At 41.5% G+C, this 18061-nt stretch overlaps 2 protein-coding genes and 1 long non-coding RNA gene across 4 annotated transcripts in view; 2 read left to right on the plus strand and 1 right to left on the minus strand.

Annotated features, from left to right (window-relative positions):
• LOC117759143 overlaps positions 1–5475 on the plus strand; it is a 6855-nt gene extending 1380 nt beyond the window's left edge. Inside the window, exons 2-3 of the long non-coding RNA XR_004613431.1 lie at positions 2220–2228; positions 5345–5475. This is a non-coding gene — a long non-coding RNA (uncharacterized LOC117759143). The remainder of the gene's footprint in view (positions 1–2219; positions 2229–5344) is intronic.
• LOC117759142 (transmembrane protein 138-like) lies at positions 388–5345 on the plus strand. Of its 2 annotated transcripts, XM_034581081.1 has the most exons (6): positions 414–488; positions 923–1252; positions 2551–3084; positions 3233–3404; positions 3585–3660; positions 4781–5345. In XM_034581081.1, the coding sequence occupies exons 4-6, from the start codon at positions 3279–3281 to the stop codon at positions 4891–4893; spliced, it is 315 nt and encodes a 104-aa protein (XP_034436972.1). In that variant the 5' UTR covers positions 414–488; positions 923–1252; positions 2551–3084; positions 3233–3278; the 3' UTR covers positions 4894–5345. The 2 variants fall into 2 exon arrangements, with proteins under 2 accessions (XP_034436971.1, XP_034436972.1); XM_034581080.1 differs by lacking the exon at positions 923–1252 and having other exon boundaries at positions 388–488.
• Positions 5476–5639: 164 nt separating the features above from the next.
• cfap70 (cilia and flagella associated protein 70) lies at positions 5640–16649 on the minus strand. The gene is made up of 26 exons (XM_034578114.1): positions 16529–16649; positions 15647–15833; positions 14820–14915; positions 14627–14694; positions 13833–14024; positions 13369–13551; positions 13167–13261; positions 12810–12897; positions 12430–12567; positions 12136–12297; positions 11800–11883; positions 11502–11593; positions 11197–11257; positions 10881–11063; positions 10649–10780; positions 10153–10281; positions 9686–9819; positions 8655–8770; positions 7938–8138; positions 7613–7752; positions 7328–7480; positions 7053–7214; positions 6755–6844; positions 6439–6540; positions 6075–6122; positions 5640–5768 (listed from the first exon to the last, which is right to left on the minus strand). Exons 1-26 carry the CDS (start codon positions 16595–16597, stop codon positions 5682–5684), a joined length of 3192 nt encoding a protein of 1063 aa, XP_034434005.1. The 5' UTR covers positions 16598–16649; the 3' UTR covers positions 5640–5681.
• Between the last annotated feature and the right edge of the window lie 1412 nt (positions 16650–18061).

The raw sequence follows: 18061 nt of genomic DNA on the forward strand, positions 1-18061 counted from the left end.
TCTCATATTTAATGGGTTCCTTTGCATAAATCAATTAATCAATCAATCAAACTTTATTCATACAGCACCTTTCAAACAATCAATTGCAGTTCTAAGTGCTTTCAAGTGATTGACAAAATATTTAAAAGAAGGATTAATAAATTCAGACCAATGCACTCATACATTGTAAAAGATTACATCATTTATTTTCATCCACACATTATTAATAACATTATTTTTAAAACTACAATCATGAATAGCTGGAGTCTGCTGCCATGAAGATCAGTGTAAACTCACCACAGCTCATAGTATGTCTCAGGACAAAACCCTTGTGCCTGTCTATTAGAGAGGTGGTGGTGGTGGTGGTGTGTGTGTGGGGGGGGGGGGGGGGGGGGGGTTAGAGCTGTTGCTAGGATGTAGAGACAAGCTGTCAATCTGTGCTGTGGCCTCCTGCATCATAAGGAGACATACGGACAGCGTCAGCCTCTCAAATCAACCTCCACATGCAGGTAAACACACTTTTGTGCTTCGGCCGCAGTTTGATAGAATAGCTGTAGAAATCCTGTGAAAGCAAAAGGAGAATATTGATGATTTCTGTGTAAAACAAACAAGCTGATCTGTAGTTTCTTAAGAAGATTAACTGGAGCGATACTGAGGACGACAAACTGGGAGCTCACTCACAGCAACAAAAGCTTTGTCTTTTAAATCACACCTCTATTATCGTCAAAGAAAAACTAAATATCAGACATAGTTTGATAAAACCTAAAAAAGTAAACGCACATTGATATAACTCTTCTTCTCAAACGTGTAGCCAAAGCTGTAGGAAACCGTGAACAAGATGTTTCACCTGTAAAAACCTTCATCTGGTTTTATTTCTCTTTGTTGATGCACATTTGCAAACGGTGGAGCTGCTAACCCAGATTCCCATTGGGACGTCTTTCAGGAGTGAGGCAGACTCCTGGCTGAGGCTCCGGTGTCTGTCGCTTAATCTCCCTCGCACCTGCTGAGGCCCGGCCAAGCTGTAAAAATAGGGGTCATAAGAGGATCCGCCTGGTGTCGGTGTGAGGGAGCCGGCTGGAGAGTGATCCTGGCTCAGGAGAGGCCCGAGGAGCCGAGGCCAACATTTACAGTCGCTGCTTAGCCAACACTCACAGCGGCGTCAGTGAGAGGGGAAACACAAACAGTTTGTTCTTAAGTGTGGATGAGGCGGAGCAACTCACGGTCTGATTAAATCTCATTAAAGTGGGGACAGAAGCTGATTTTCTACTTTCTGGTAAATATGTGATTTCGTGCTTAAATGTCCTGATGGGATTTAATTTGTAATCAGTGTAGGAACTTGTTTTGGAGGTTTAAAGTTTAATATCTTCAATTGAAATGTTTGTGAGGTTCTATTCAACCACATTACTACATAATAGATTCTCCCACTTGCCTGTATTGGCACCGATCAGTTTGGTTTTATTTGTCCGGGTCTGTAAGGTACGAGGCTGAGAAACACGTCAACACAATCAGGGAGGTGGAGTAAATTTCATTTTTGGTGCTTTATTTACTGAAAACATAACATTTTAAAAATTAAATATCGGATTCAATGTCCCTGTGACTTTGTTTAACACACAACAATCGACTATTTCACTGTTTGAACGAAGTTGCAACGAAAACTAATGACAGAACAAGAGAAACAGAAATGTGAAGAAATAAAACACAAACCATCTGAGGAGAAGTTTATTTGTGCACATTTTAAACAACAAAGCAATTCAAATCGCTTTTCATGAAATACAAAGTGAATTTTAACAAATTGTGAAAGCAAAAGCAAAAAGGGATGAGAAATTGATTTTTGGCCCTAAACTATTCATTCCTTTCAAACCAACAGCAGCACAGAACTCTGAAAAATAGGCTGTTATATTCTAATTGTGGGTGTCATATTGTTCGATGTGAAGCTTTTTACGTGTATTGAAAAGTGCTATACACATAAAGTTATCATTATTATTGTTGAGTTGGGAAGATTTATGCTCTTTAAAATTTCAGTTTATACTGACATTTCAATATTTTTAAAAAGGTGCAAAAAAAGTCAGAAAAGTGTAAAGTTTATCTGCCAAGGTCGTCTGGGTTTCATTTGCTTCTTTGTTTGTTAGTTAGCAGGATTCCGTAAAAACAACATAACCGCTTCCCGTGAGATTTTGCTGTTGGGTGAGACATGAGAAAGAATTAGTTAAACTTCGGTGAGCATCTGGATCAGGGAGCAGATCTTTGAGGTTTTTTTCCACAACATTTTTGTTGATTTGTCACAGAATAATAATCTGAAAATCAGGCATATTCAGGGGACGGATATTTATGAGTGTGTGCAATATGCTTGATTGAATTCAAAGGACCTTTGGGCCTTGGCAGAGGTTTGAGATCTACAGCGTTAGACAGTTAAATGGATTCATTGTGAAATGTTTGGATAAGTTTGGTAGTTTTGTATTTTTCTCTTTCAAATCAAGTCTCTGCATCAGGTGCACGTGAAGCAGTAACACCCTAAAACAAAGCCTGCCCAGTTTATCAGAACACTGATGAGTCTCTTGTTTTCTTCCACAGAATCTCTGCTGGATGTAACATGGACACTGATGTCTGACCCGTTGTGGCCTCCCAGTGCACGAGGGCTTCACCACCACACAGACTGGATTGAGCTGCTTGTAAAACAGCTGTGACATGCTCACATCTTCCTGGCAGCTCATCCCAACCCAACACTTACTCTCCCATTTTTAACGGACTTCAGTTTTTCAGCGAGTGAACAGGAGCCCTGATGTTGTATCACCTCACCTGCGTTCAGGAAACCAGAGTGGAGTCATTAGAACGCCTCATCAGGAACCCCACACAGTCAGGACCGTAGTGTGTGCGTGTGGATTTATGTTTCTATGTAGTGCATGTGTGCGAGAGCGGTGCAGCCTTGGATCCATCGTGGAACCACAGTCCGCCCGGGCGCCCAGCCTTCGGGCCGGAGACGCTCCAGACCAGCAACTACTCTCTGGTGCTGCTGATTCAGCTCAGCCTGCTCTCCTTCGACCTGTTTGTCAACTCGTTCAGTGAACTGCTGAGGACTGAACCGGCCGTGCAGCTGGTGCTTTTCATGTAAGTTTACAGACAAACATCATCGTTGGCTCCAAACAATCTAAACAATCCTCTGCTTTGGAAGCTGGAATGACATGAAATGATATTTTCCTCCTCTCAAAGTTTGAATTTCCTTCTCTTCTCTCCTTCTTGTGCTTCTCTTTGACAGAATCCAGGACATCTCCATCCTGTTCAACGTGATCATCATTCTGCTGATGCTGTTTAACACCTTCGTGTTCCAGGTCGGCCTGGTCGCCATATTGCTAGAGCGGTTTAGAATGCTGCTAATGCTCTCTGCTCTCTACCTGACCTTGAGCATCATACTCCACTCCTGGCTTATGGTACGTAACAGCACTGGAGAGTAGTTACCAGTGTTGTCAGGTGACTTAACAGATGAAAAGTTGTCCAGTTCCCCAACAGTTTGGTTTCATAAATGAGAAGAAGATTATCAAGTATAATACTTTTCATCCTCTCTGTCTTTTAAGTAAAGTGACGTTTCCTGTTTTCTATCATCTTTTCAGAATCTGCGTTGGCTGAATACCAACAGATTTGTGTGGACAGACGGTCTTCAGGTGCTGTTTGTGTTCCAAAGAACAGGTGAGATGATAAGTTAAATGTCAAATGTATTTATGTTCACCACAACTTTTCCTTAAGCATGTTTTTCTGTCAAAAAGTAAAAAACAGAGGTATACAGTACATGAGTTTAAATTGTTTAACACACCAAGTGAAGCACACAGTACTGCACTGATCATATAAATTATATTTTGAATTGGAAACATGCTCAGTTTACAGGACGTTTTAATGACATATTAAAATCCAGCTGAAGTTTTGTTTTCTTTCAGCTGAATTTATTAAAATAAAATAAAATAAATGCTGGTTTTCCCTTTACCTTTAACGGGCTAATGTCACCCTGTTAACTTAATGAGTCTCCTCCTTATTCTCTGAAGGAGGAGACTGACCTCGTCCTCACAGTTTTATTGTTTCCGTCTGTCCTCAGGCTCCAGACAGTGATCACACAAAATTATGTGGGTGTGATTTTCATACACATATAAGCTCCTAAGTGGATAAAGGGATTTATTGTCTCGCTGTTGTTCTCTGCAGGTGAAGCTGTATGAGAACTCACTGCAGCCTTGTTCTCTGTGTCTGTGTGTTTACTGTGTTAGCACCCACCCAGCCAGACAGTTAGTGTGATGCAGTGTTGCGTCACCCACTTCACCAAATCTCTCTAATCATCACGTAAAGATAAGACACGGTGAAGTCTGCTGACCTCAACTGTTCTTTCATGATCCTGAAGACGTAAATGCTGGAGGGGATTTACAATGTCTGATTGTCTGTGTACAGTCACGTATTGTAGCTGCCTCAAGAAAACTCTATCATTGTGAACAGTCATAATAAACAGTAGGAACTTGGACTCGAAGGGTGAAATATGCAAAAAACAAAAAATACGATCGATGCCACAGCAAAGGAGGTTGTTAATACACATTACAACCAAATATACACACTGCACTGATGACAAACGTTTTCCTTGGGACACAAAAAACTATTTTAAAATCATAAATGTCAGCGTCTGTGATAAAGTCACCTCGGAGTCGTTACTTTTTATTAATATTTCAAGACACTCTCACTCAGGGAACCTTAAAAATAAAGTAGAATGTGGGAAACAAGTATATATTTTTTGTATATTTAACCTTCTCTCCCATATTCCCCCTGTTCCCAGCCTCTGTGTTGTACTACTACTTCTACAAGAGGACCGCGGAGTACCTGGGCGACCCTCGTCTCTATGAGGACTCAGCGTGGCTGCGAGACGTCTTCGCTCAGGTCAGACAGTGATCACACGATGCCACAGACGCCAGACACAGAGCACGGATGGAACAATTTACACAACATGTGGAAAGATTTCTTTTATTTAGAAACATATAAGGGCAAAAGTGACCATCTCAACACATTTGTTTTTAAAGGTAGAGAGAATGTATTGTTGATACATTTGCAGTCACAGTTACATTTTGGAAAATATTAAAAGTATTCAGGTCTAAAATGCATTTCTTGAAAGCGCAGGTGCCAAAATCTGGCAGGATTTATTTTTTAGAACATTAAGGCCAGAACGTCTCGGGAGTCTTGTTTCTTTGCTGTTTGATGATAAAGGTGAATGAAAAGGTTTCTCCCGTTACATTTGTTTGAATTCTGTCGGTATTCTGTCACCACATGCCCTTTGTTCTTTTCTTTTTATAATGCTATGAATTTTTTAAAAGACTATTCTGCATTTTATTTATATGTATTTGAGATTGTTTGCACTGTCAATATTGAACTTGAACTATTGAGGCTTTGGCTTAGTCGTTGATTTACACTGTCTGGAAAACGTGATAAATTACGTGAATGTGTGTTTCATTTGCAAAATAAAGTGTTAAATACAAACGGTGTACATGTCAGTTAAATCATTAACACCCTGTGGCAGAGTTTGCTCCAGAGCATGAACTTGGTTGTAGGATTGTAACGGACAATGCAGGTAACATGAACTAACAGAAAAGGCAAGAAACAGGGTTCTATTTCAAACAAAGAAACAAAGATAACAAAAAGAGGAGGAGCATCTGGGGACTCACTCTAACAGGGACAGGGGACAGTTATGACTGTAACACCAGGCGACTGAGGCGGAGCTGATTCTTCAGCTCATTGAACTCTGTGAGGAGAGACTTCTTCTGCAGTTTAAACTGAAAACACGAAAAAAGAGAAGAAAGGTTTTTGTGAGTCTGGAGAAAAATAAAAAACCCAAATAATAATTCACGTTACTCAAATGAAAACATTATGACAAAATGAAGGATAAACACAGAGGCTCAGATGTGTTTGTGTAACCAGAAAACAAAAGCATATATAACAGAATATCTATGAAAACATTTTCTCTTATTATTAAATGTGTTTATTTTTCGATTCAACAAGGAATTCATAAGCTTTGTTTTTGCTGTTTTAGAAACAAATGAAATGCAACAAAGATCAACTACTTTGAAAACACCACTCACCCTCACTGCAAACTTATAGAACTGCTCTGCTTCCTCTTGTCTGCCGGTCTGAAAACAAATGGTTCGTCACATGTTAGATCAGATCCCTGAGGAACAGAGAACAAGTGATTTAAGTGCATTTAAACTGTGTCCCAGTTCAGGGGCTGCATTCCTGCAGAGACGCAGCCCACTCACACGTGTGTCCTTTGAGGGGGAGTTGAAGGTCGAACTAAACTTGCTCTGCAGGATTGTGGGAGCACAGGATACACAGGCTGTGCTCCCATATTTGGGTAAAGAAAGACTTCATGTGGACCCATTGTGTCATTTTTTTTTAAAAACCGAACTGGGACGTAGCTTATGTGTTTTCAGAGTCGTCATCACTCACCCTGAGGCAAATAAGAGACAGGTAGGCCCACACCTCTGCATTCTGGTTGTTTAAATGGTTGGCCTCGGTCAGAGCCTCCTCGGCTATAGACAGATTGTCCAACTACACAAAAACAAACACAACCACGGCTCACTTCTTTTCAAAGTTCATAAAAGTAGTTGCAACTCTTGAATCCAAGTTAGTTCTCAGTACTTTCAAGTACTATCACTAAGCCTCACCCTCCTTAAATGTCATCTGAACAATTTTACATTTTTATATATAAACTTAAATAATAGTTGATGTAATTTCCATCGTTGTTCTGGAAGTGGAGCTTTACCCGGTAAAAGGCGGTGCCCAGTCCCAGCCACGTCAGGCAGGAGGGCGACTGTTCACACGCCCGCAGGTAGACCCCTTTGGCTTTTTCAAACTGAAAGTTAAAAACACAAAAGAGATTCAGTTACTCTGAGTCTACGAGTTAGTGGCTTGCAAATGGTGTTTTGTAATATTAATCAAGAGCTTTAAATGCACATTTAATGAGAATGACTGTGATTTCTGTCTTGTCTCTATAGCACAGTGTTCTGTTTATGACACACATACACATTTATAACATGATCTGAACTGTCTCAGTATCTGACCATCTTATTCCGGAGGTAGATGGATCCCGAGCGGAGGAGAACAGGGTGAGAGTCAGACGGCTGCTGTGGTAAGTGCAGGCTCCGCTCGTAGCTCTCCTGGGCGCCACTGAAGGCCCCTCGCAGGAAGTGACAGTGACCGTTCAGAGCCCATATGTCTGCATCCTGCTCACAGGGGAGAATAAGCTTTACAGGTAACAACACATTTTTCCACCCACCATAGACTGAAGGTTGTTGCTCAGTGCTGCAGCCAGTAGACTGTGTGTGTGTGTGAGTACCTGATCTCTTTGAAACAGTGCCTTCTTGAGGGTGGCAGCAGCACTGCGGTACTCAGCTTTGAGCAGCTGCAGCTGGGCCAGATGAAAGAGGTAGGAGACGCTCTGACCTCCGTCTGAACACAGGAGCTCCTGGGACAGAGCGTGCCCCGCCATCTGATGACAACACAACCGTGTCAGCTGACAACTGGCATCTTTTACACTTTGATTTTGAACTTGAAGGGACCCTCTTATCTACATATTTGACTAGTGGCTTAACAAACCACACGATGCTGAGTGTGTTTTTACCTGCAGTGCATTGTTCTGCAGCAGGAACTTGACAGCCTCTATGTAAATGGTGGTGGGACGTTCTGGAGCAGAACTGTTGCTGACACTTTTTGCTGAAGACTCTTTGTGCCTCTCTGAGTTCTGGTTAACGAACTCTGGATCTGGGAGAAAAAACACAATAATATTGTCGAGAGTGTACGACAAACACAAAAGATAACACAAGCCTTATTTTCAGATGGCTCTTGCCAACACAATGTATCTAAACCATGCACAACAGGGATTAGGATTACTCTCTCACTGCATTTTCTATTTACATTTGAGTTTTTCTGGCCTGGGGTCCCCTCACCTTGATTTACATCAGGAGACTGACACACAGGAGTGGCTGTGTCCACTTCCCCCACCTGCTTGGTCTTCAGGCCTCTGCGTTTCTTTTTCAACTCCCCTGCTTGTGGTTGCTTCTTTGCCATGACTGCAATCAGCTGCTTTTTGGCCTCCAGAAAAGCCCTCTGAGCCAGGATGGGTTCATTCTGCCACTCATGGAGGAAACCTGGGCAACGGACCACGAGAACATGAAGACAGACCATAGTGAAATCTTCCATACATCTTTCTTTCTCTACTAATGTTGTTAAAGTTTTTTGAATACATATTTAATACCTGTTTTAGACTAGTTTAAGAATACTCATGAGGATTTTCTCATGAAAAGCTTTAAAACAGGACACTGAATCAACATTATGTTCTGGAGCCAGACAAATTAATCTGTTAGAAGCTCTTAAAGACAGATTTACACATTAACCTACAGCAGTGAAATGATGGAACACATAACTGCCTTAAAGAAAAAGGAATCCAACTGTTAAATTAATAACAAAACTACACATAGACCATATCATTCAAAAAATTCCTGTGAAGCTCGAATATTACAGGAGGGTCCATCATACTGGGTGAACGTTAACTGGGTAGAGATTCGACAGAAGAGGGTTGGTAGTAGCAGTGTTTATGTTGTTGCAGTTAGCAGCAGGTTCACAGGTAAAACAGCAGCGAGTAGGAACTTAAACTTCCATCTCACCCAGCAGCGTCCAGGCCACCACACTGGGAGGGCCTTTATCCGTCGCCAGCTCCAGGAAGGTCCGAGCATCGATGTAACGTTCAGACTTTGCTGACAACACGCCACACATCATAAGGCTGCGGAAACAAGGAAAGGATCCACATTTACATTTTCTGCATCAGATTATTTGGATGCCTGGTTAAACATAAATCCTCCTGAGTCGCCTTCCAGTAAAGTTAGGATGGGCTGTCGCTGATCCAACATTTTCCTTTTCACACAGTTTCCAATGTACAAAATGACAAAGTGAATTAACATCTGTAATAAAAGATATGTGATGAGGTGCAGGGGAAGATACTTTACCTATTAATTTTATTTTATGTAAATTAGCACTGACTGGGAGCAGAGGCCCATTGAACTGGAAGTATCTTTATAATGTCCTGTTATATAATGGCAGTACACCTAATATTATTTTAGTATCTGTGATGGATAAATAATCATGATAGATAGTATATAGGCTCTGGACAGAGGTGAGGTGAGGACCCAATTGTAGATGCTACACGAGGACAGATTAAACGAACAGATTAATGGGCTTGGCACAGATTGGCAATCAAGAAAGCAGTGGTATCTTAAACTCCCGAGCAGAAGGAGCAGAAATGAGACGAAACTTTGTAGTAAAACACTAAAACACCGTCTGGGGAATAACAAAACTTGAAAACACTGAGAAGCTCACGACACACTGATGAGAAACTGCACTGATGAAGACAAGGAAAAGAACAGACTACACACTCAAGCAAAGACAGGAATCTAAAAACCAAACGAGAGAATATCTTCTGTGGGAATTGTTTTAAAATAAAAACTCTCAACAAAAAGAAATCCACAAAGAAACGAGTAAAAAAGTCTTTAAAAGTTCAACAGAACCCAGACAGGGGCAGAATGATGACAGGGTTCTGCTCACTGCTCTCAATAAGACACAATCATGCAGCCGTGCAAAACAGGAACCACGAGATTAAAGTTTGACACTATGGTTTTAGATGAACTGGGCCGTGTCTAACCTGGGCTGATGTGTGTGCTGGATGGATACCGCATCATGGAAACACTCTTTAGCCTTCATGTGGTCTCCAATCATCATGCAGAGACCCCCCCACTCAAATCTATGGGAGGGCTCATTGGGGTTTCTCACCACGAGCTGGGGGAGAAAAAATACAATATTCAGCAGGCACTCATTAATATCATTATCTGCGCTAATCACAGCTGCAGCAGGACATGGCCACACACACACACACACACACACACACACACACACACACACACGCACACACGCACGCACACACGCACACACGCACACACGCACACACACACTGATACAAACAAACAGAAGCCCTGCAGTTTGTATATTTCTGTACAATAGTGAGTAATTAGCTTCCAACGCTGCTCTGTTTAGCGTATATCTTGCTTTTCAACTCTATTTATTTTTGATTTAGGAGCGGATGCATTAGGCCTGACGGGCATGATGTCGTACCTCGTGGCAGTAATGAGCAGCCTGATCATAATCCCCAGTCACTTGAGCTTCCTTTGCAAAATGTCTGAGCTGAGAAGAACTCAACTGGAATTCATCCGTGGAATCGTTATCACCGTCTTCTGAATAAATCTGGAGAGGAGAAAACGAGCATATATATGTTATATGTGCGTGTTTGTGGTCCAGGTATTACTCACCAGGTCTATTAACACAGTCATATTATGGGGATTTCTCTTATTTATGAGGACAAAGAACAAGTACATTTTAAGGTGATGACAAGTGTTAAGGCCGGGGTTAGTTTTAGGTTAAGATTGGCTTTAGGCTAGTAGTCAGTATGGTTACGGTTAGAGAAAGTCTTCAGGAAATCCATATAGGTCAATGTAATGTCCTGAAGACACGACTGAGTGTGTGTGTGTGTGTGTGTGTGTGTGTGTGTGTGTGTGTGTGTGTGTGTGTGTGTGTGTGTGTGTGTGTGTGTGTGTGTGTGTGTATGTGTTACCTTGTTGAGGGCGATGTGCATCTCATCCACCAGATAGACGTAGAGCTTACTAACGAAAGCCTTTAGATCCTGAGTGTCAGTGATTGGATCTGTCTTCCGCATTTTGTCACGTACAAGCCTCACCACTGCATGCTACACACACACACACACACACACAGACACACACACATATATTGAAGACTGTCAGGGTTCCTGCTAGTTTCACCTGTGTGCTGTATGCAGTTGTTCTGACCTTCATCTCCTCCTTGAAGGCGAAGTATCTCCCAGAGACATTGAGCGCTCCCATCAGCTGAACTGCCACTTGCTCCGGGCTGATGTCTTCTGACGGCTTGCATGTTGCTCCAAATAATTCCCGATACTGGTCTGAAACTTGGGTCACCACACTGCCTACCTGCCTGTGGAAGTCCCCCACAGCCTGCAGGAGCACACACCAGCGCAGAGAGTTTAAAGAATGTAAAGAAAGTTAGCATCGCTCCCCTGATGTGTGTGGTTTATCTTGTGTGTGTGGGTGTTTTTGGCACGTTTGTGTTACTGTGTGTGTGTTTTACCTCTGCTGCTCTGCGAGGACCATCTAGAGGAAGAGCTCTGGGTGGGATCAATGCCTTCACCCTGCAGGAGGAAACAGAGACACATTCTCACCCACTAGTGTTTCACAGTCGGTAAGAAACCCACAGGGCCATGAAGAAATGTATGAACGTGTCACTATTAGAACTAAGAGTTCATGTTGGTGAACAGTTCATTGTCTGATAGCTTAAGTTTGATTTGCTCAGGGCCACAATCTAGAAACATCGTAATCAATAGAACGGGGTCAAGCTCAGCGACCACAGGATGCTGGATTTATGTAACACGTTACCTTCTGGACAGTTCCTCTGGAGAGGTAACGGGCACCAGTGGTTTCTCCAAGGAAATCTCAATGATCAGGTAGGTTCTGGATTCAGAATACGTCTGTCATTAAGAGGAGTGAGGTGTCAATATGATGAAGGCTTTCAGAAGTATCACATAACAGTAAGCAGGTAAAGTGAATATAAGTTCATAGTATTTATTCACAAGCGATGATTCAATCTGTAATGAACCGTGATTAAAAACACAGTTTTCAGAAAATGACTCATCATTACTGAACAGTGTTTTGCTGCCGTTTAGTGGAAACTTACATTTTGGTCTGTGTTGACGTTCGGCTCCGTCTCGGTCGGGCTGTCGTTCTCGGCTGGAGCAGTCTTGCCCTGATTGGCAGGTTGCTGACAAACAAACACAACTTTTACTTTAAACTAACAGATTTCCCAAAAGTCGTACTTTGTGAAACTGAAAGAATGAAAATCTGATCTGTTTTTCATTGATGAATCCAGAAGAAATTGTTTTTGCTCGGGTTGGAAAATTTGGAGAATTTGTTTTACAGTTTCTATCTTATATGATTTAAAATTTTCCGGGAATTCTGTTAATTAAACTGTCTTTTAACAGGTAACATTTTTCCCAGTGAGGACCTTTCTCACCTTTTTGGCTGGATCCTTTGAATCCTTGACTGCCTTCTGTCCTCCATCCATATTCTTCCCTGCCTTTCCCTTGTTCGAGCTTACAGCTGAGCTGGTGCGAGCTTTCATCTGTTTGGATGCAGCCTTCTCCAGTTCCTTTAACACACTGACATTCCTCTTGGCCTTTGAGCACAAGACAGATGACAAACTCTCTTTAGTTGAAGCTCAGTAACAGAAACACGGTGGAAGCAGTATTTGGGTTATTTTGTATATTCAGCAAAGTGCAGTATACATCCTTGTGTGAATTTGTATGACCTTTTTCAGCAACTCGGCCTCGGAGAAGGCACGGACACTGTACGCTCCTCGGATGCGTCTGATACCGGGATACAGCAGCTGCCCCATATCCACAAATGCCACACAGTGGGAGAGGATCTCTGACGTCTCCTCAGCCGACTACACAAGGCAAGAAAAAAACACACACAAGGACAAATTACACAAAATGTTGCATTAACTTTCCTTGAACTTTAATGCGATTTTGCCTGAAACAATTGTGGATGTTGTCGTCCGTTACTCTGATCTGGTTCAGGCTCGAGAGCTAACGACACAGAGCCAATACACAATGGAGAAGAAACTATTGAATAATACTGTATATATAATATTTCCAAACCTATACTTCAATAACAAAGCTCTCTCACCTGCTTGCTTCCTGCTTTTCCTTGAGGAGCCACCGACCTCATGATCTCCACTGGCCACAGTCTGCTCTCAGTGATCTTCTGTCGTAGCCTGAAGTTAGAAACAAACTTTGATAAACATCTTCTCAGGTCATTTTCCTGAGCCATTACTTTACCACTTTTCTTTACAGGGATCCAAGTTGTCGAATACAATCTACCAGAATCCTAAAATGTTCAGGCATAGTCTTAAGATCTAATGTCCTTTCCAGAATAATCTATTTGTAGACATGACCATCAGGCAGCATGGTGGACAGATAGGAGGAGGAGGAGGAGGAGGAGGAGGAGGAGGAGGAGGAGAGGTGAGTTGTGTGTTTCACTGACCTGGCAGCTCCTTTTGCATTCAGGAGGCAGCACATCTCTGTGTCCCAGCTCACCCTGCTATTCGTGGTCTCTGCCACGTTACGAAACTCCTGGTCCTGTAGGAACATTCGAACCTTGACAGTTATCGACAGTAACGTGGCAAACAGCTCAAATCAATCAATGAGACGTTGAAGCAGCAGACGGAGGCCAGATCCACAGCTACCTCTAATCCATTCAGCTCGCCGTTCTCCTGCTCGATGGGCTCTTCTTGGAGATAAACTCCAGGCATGAAGTGGTTTCCTTGGACCAGTAAGGCCTGGTTGGGCCTCTTCTTCTGTCTGCCGTTCACCTCCCTCTGCCCCCCTGGCTTCAGCTGCCCATCACAAAACACCAGGGCCTGATCTTTCTGGAAGTTAGAGGAAGAGTATACCCACAGTGGTTAAATCATTAATCCTGGAAACATTCATGATTGAAGTGGGAACATCTTGTTTTTTTTTCCTGTTACATTTTGATTTACCATGACCGTTGTACAGCATCAGTACCTTAGATCACAAAGGGGTAGAATCTCGCTAGTTTTTGTTTTTATCTTAGAGGGCTACACTTCCTAACACTTTACAAGTTGTTCAGTAAAACAGTTCATTAAAACAACTCAAAGAAGCTAAATTACAAAAACAGTGCAGCATTCACCTTAGCCATTACTGGGACCTCCAGGGCAGCAGTGAATGTGAAGGGAGTTGGGGCGGCATTGGACAGCAGCGTCCAGGACTCAGGGATGGCGTAGGCTGTCTCTATGGTGACCTTCAGCAGGTTGGAGGTCGACAGTTCAACCTCAGACAGAAGTGGAGCCGACACACTGACACTCACGTCCAGGGTCGACTGCTGAAAGGGGTCAAATGATGACGCTGTTGGATTTGCTTATCAACAATTATGTTGTCTACAAATGTCATTAAAGATTGTAAACTGTGCCTGAGTTTTTCTACCTACAGTTACACAACCAACTAATTATTGTTTTTTAAACAATTGTGTTTTTTTTGTGGATCCTTATCCTGCACACCTGGCTGCTTTTTTCTTTTCCTGCTCCTCCTCTATTTGGCGCCTGTGATAGAGCACAAGCATTTCTGAATAATATGGAAGGGCTGCAGATAACAAGTGAAACTCCATGTAAACCTCCATAAATCCTCGTGCACCATTTTATGTCCAACATTGCTCTATTGTTTTGTATTTGCCTTAGTCCTGAAACGTTTTAGTACTGTTTAACGATGTGAAACACTTTGTGCCTGTGTTTTGAATTGTGCTGTATAAAAAACTTTAATTACAAAACTAGAATTATGTTATTAATATTTCTGCTATAAACTGTAGAACTTAGATAATAATACAGAAGATGTGACCTCTCTCCCTGTGCCTGACAATAACTGAGTGATATTATTAAATGAGTGATACATTATGATTATTATATATTATTGAATTATTATCAGTCCAACCTTGGACTCCTTGGTTGAGGGGCTGGTCACTGGATGCAATGGGACAGTGGCTGAGAAGCTGCACTCACCTGAAGAAGAAGAAAGTCATGTACTCACAGGATTCTTCTTTCCTGGCCTCCACAGCTGCACCAGTTTGTGTTATCATAAAATGCAGACATATTGTGAACATGATTTCTAACATGAACATCTGTACCCTGCAGCAGCGGCATCAGGTCGACCACAGCCTGGCCCAGCACCACCATCTTTGCCTCAACTTTCTTCTCCTTGGGCTGGAACTCACTCACTGTCACTGACGACAAAAAAAACACAGTTTAATCCAGTGAAAATTGAAGACAGTACTGAGCATTAGGACTCCAGGCCTTCTTCTGTTTCATTCAACACTCAGCGAATTACTCCAAATGATATTACAAGGATCAGGGATAATTGTTTTAGTTTAAGCTGCAATTTACTTGACTCATGGCTACTGGACCTGCTGTGTCCAGACAGAATATCTGCAGACCAGTTAACAAACCTTTCATAAACATTTACTGCCATTTTTCGCAGGTAATCCAATTCTTATGAAATATATCAGCTAGAATAAAAAATAAAAAATTAGTTAGTGTCACAAAAATTAACAATAAGGCTAAATAATGGGACTTTCTTGTAATTGGCTTGTTAGGTCAGGTAGTTGTCAGTGAGCTATGAAAGTGAAAATATTAAGAAATTAACTCCATGTACATGAACTAGTTGTGTAGTTACACTTGTTTGAAATTTGGGTTCAAGTCTCAGGTAAGTAAACATATAATAACTAATATAACAGCAGGTTGTAGGTCAGTAATATGAAACTTAGTCTTTTCCTAAAATAACAATAGATCAGCATTTTAATCACTGGATGTATTTTTTCCATTATTGGAGAATGTGTGCAATCTGCTGTTGGTGTATCAGTTTGAAATAAACAGCTAAGCTAAGTGTGGTTATCAAGGAGACACTGTGGAGCAATTTGCATGAACAACAGAATGAAACATCACAAACTCAACTTACATATGATTGGCTTGTTGGCCATGTCACTGAGAGCCTGCACGTCACGGACACAGGGATAGTTGCAGGTGAGGTTGTAGTCGACACGCTGCTCCTCAGGGTCGTACTGCTTGTTCTCTGACTCTCCCAGCAGAACGTTGTCCACTTCAACCTGCAGAAAGCTCTGGAAGCTGTCCGCCTTTTTCCCTTGCTGAAAAACAAGAGGAGAGACAGAATAAATAACATGAGGTGTGGACAGTCATCCAACGCACTCACAGCCTCAGCTGATCGAACAGCGTTTTCAACGTGTCCCTGATCGAGTCATTCAAGCTACATCTTGCAAATTTGAACATCAATCAAAAGCATTCTGACATAGGGTGATAAAATAAATGAGTCCCATCAACTACAGCACAGGGTGTAAGGATCATTCACTCTGGGCCAATTTATGCAATCAAACAAGACTTCGAGCCTCATGAACTTTTAATCTCTGTCTTTGTTATAAAGAAACAAATAAAGATAATGAGGAACTAGTTTCCATAAATGCTCTGGAGGGGATCAAATATTTTCAGATCATTATAAACTGTAAGAGCAGATTTGGTGTGTTTCCCTTAAATCACCCTTAAAATCATGAGATCTCTGTATGTGATAGAAAATCAACTTACACCCCTTAAAGTCACATTTTTTACATATGAAACGCTGAAGATGAATAATACAGAAGTTTTATTATCATACATTTCGCTTTTTCTTTTAATTGATCTATTTATATAGCGAGTTCAAGGTGAATATACACATTTCCAAACCTCTGTTGCTTTGGTAACTTCATTTAAAGTGGGTGGAGTTAGTAGTTAGCATGTGAAGCTAACCTGTCACTTATCCTACTAGAACTAAAGTTAAACTCAGACTCACCAGGTTTTTTCCACAGGTTGTAGTGATTTTAATAAAGACTGCTTCTGAGGCATCTTTGGGGGTCTCCATTGTGAACACTGACGACAGAATAACATTCAGCAGTTAGCTGTTAGCAGTTAGCCTCTTCCTTCAGATCAGCAGATTCACGTTTCCATGGCAACAGTACACATGCTGGTGCGTTCAAGTACAATCTGAAATATCCTGACTGACAGACCAGCAGGTGTAGATAGGAGATAGATAGATAGATAGATAGATAGATAGATAGATAGATAGATAGATAGATAGATAGACAGACAGATAGATAGATAGATAGATAGATAGATACATACATACATACATACATACATACATACATACATACATATAGGTAGATAGATATAAAGACAGATAGATAGCGCAGCACTCTGCGGGCCCGACTACTTGAGAACTCGGATAAACGTGTCACTTCCTGAGTTCGTCACGCGGCGATGGACCACGCCCACAAATCATGCATTACGGTCCACGCCATCAAGTGTAACACCACACAATGAAAATTGTGTGTAAATTTAATTAAAGTTGTAAAACGAGGCTTACCTTCTTTTGGCAGTAGGTGGTGCTATCACTATCAGTACTTACAGACTAATAAATCTGTTCAGGTCAAAAACACTATTGTTTCTCTTCAGATCGTATAAATCTTTCAGCTTTGCTACAGTCTAAAACATCAAAGTAATCGATGACCACTGAAACTGTGACATTATGAATTCTTTGATTAATGAATCCTTTGAAGTATTCTTTTATATAAAGCCAGGGTGGAGTTAAATAGTAAGTCACAAACAAGCGTTATCTTTTCAGCTTAAAGGGATAGTTCACCCAGAAATGAAGATTCCCTCATTATCTACTCACCCCTATGCCGATGGAGGGTGGGAGAAGTGTTTCAGTCCAAAAAACACTTTGGGTGTTTCAGGGGTAAACAGTGTAGCAGCCGAATCCAATACAATTGAAGACATTAGTAAACTATCTTCACACGTAATAAAACAACAGAAAAAACATAACATGCCTCCATACTGCTCGTGTGCTTTCATCAAAGTGTCCGCAAGCCCCGACATTCATATTCGACTTGAAACAATGTAATTTCCAACGTGTTTTAAACCTAAAAGTCCACCAGAAGCGGCTAAGCTAGCTGACGGTGTAAATGATGCTGTTTCGAGTCGAATTTGAATGTCGGGGCTCCCGGACATTCGTCTGACACCAGAGAAGCAGTATGAGGCATGTTATGTTTTTTTACTATTGTTTTTTTTTAAGTCTGAAGATAGTTCACTAATTTCTTCAATTGTATTGTATTTCGCTGCTACACTGTTTACCCGAGACTCCTAACCTGTTTTGTGGACTCAAACACTTCACCTACCACCTCCATCAGCATAGTGGCGAGTAGATAATGAGTGAATTTTCATTGAACTATCCCTTTAACCCTTTGATACACAACATGGGTCAAAAGTGACCCGGCTCAGTTTTTTTTATTTTTGTGCAATATTTTATTGAGTGGTTGGTGCTCTT

This window comes from Hippoglossus hippoglossus, chromosome 3, assembly GCF_009819705.1.
Source record: "Hippoglossus hippoglossus isolate fHipHip1 chromosome 3, fHipHip1.pri, whole genome shotgun sequence".
Lineage (NCBI taxonomy): Eukaryota > Metazoa > Chordata > Actinopteri > Pleuronectiformes > Pleuronectidae > Hippoglossus > Hippoglossus hippoglossus.

What these genes read in the sequence shown, in the direction of transcription:
- LOC117759142 (XM_034581080.1), top strand. Translation starts at nt 3,279, where the DNA reads ATGCTGTTTAACACCTTCGTGTTCCAGGTCGGCCTGGTCGCCATATTG. An exon ending in TACTCCACTCCTGGCTTATG is followed by an intron (nt 3,405 to 3,584) that starts GTACGTAACAGC and finishes TCATCTTTTCAG; the next exon opens with AATCTGCGTTGGCTGAATAC. An exon ending in GTTTGTGTTCCAAAGAACAG is followed by an intron (nt 3,661 to 4,780) that starts GTGAGATGATAA and finishes CCCTGTTCCCAG; the next exon opens with CCTCTGTGTTGTACTACTAC.
- cfap70 (XM_034578114.1), bottom strand. Translation starts at nt 16,597, where the DNA reads ATGGAGACCCCCAAAGATGCCTCAGAAGCAGTCTTTATTAAAATCACT. An exon ending in GGCCAACAAGCCAATCATAT is followed by an intron (nt 14,916 to 15,646) that starts GTAAGTTGAGTT and finishes TTTTGTCGTCAG; the next exon opens with TGACAGTGAGTGAGTTCCAG. An exon ending in CCTGATGCCGCTGCTGCAGG is followed by an intron (nt 14,695 to 14,819) that starts GTACAGATGTTC and finishes CTTCTTCTTCAG; the next exon opens with GTGAGTGCAGCTTCTCAGCC.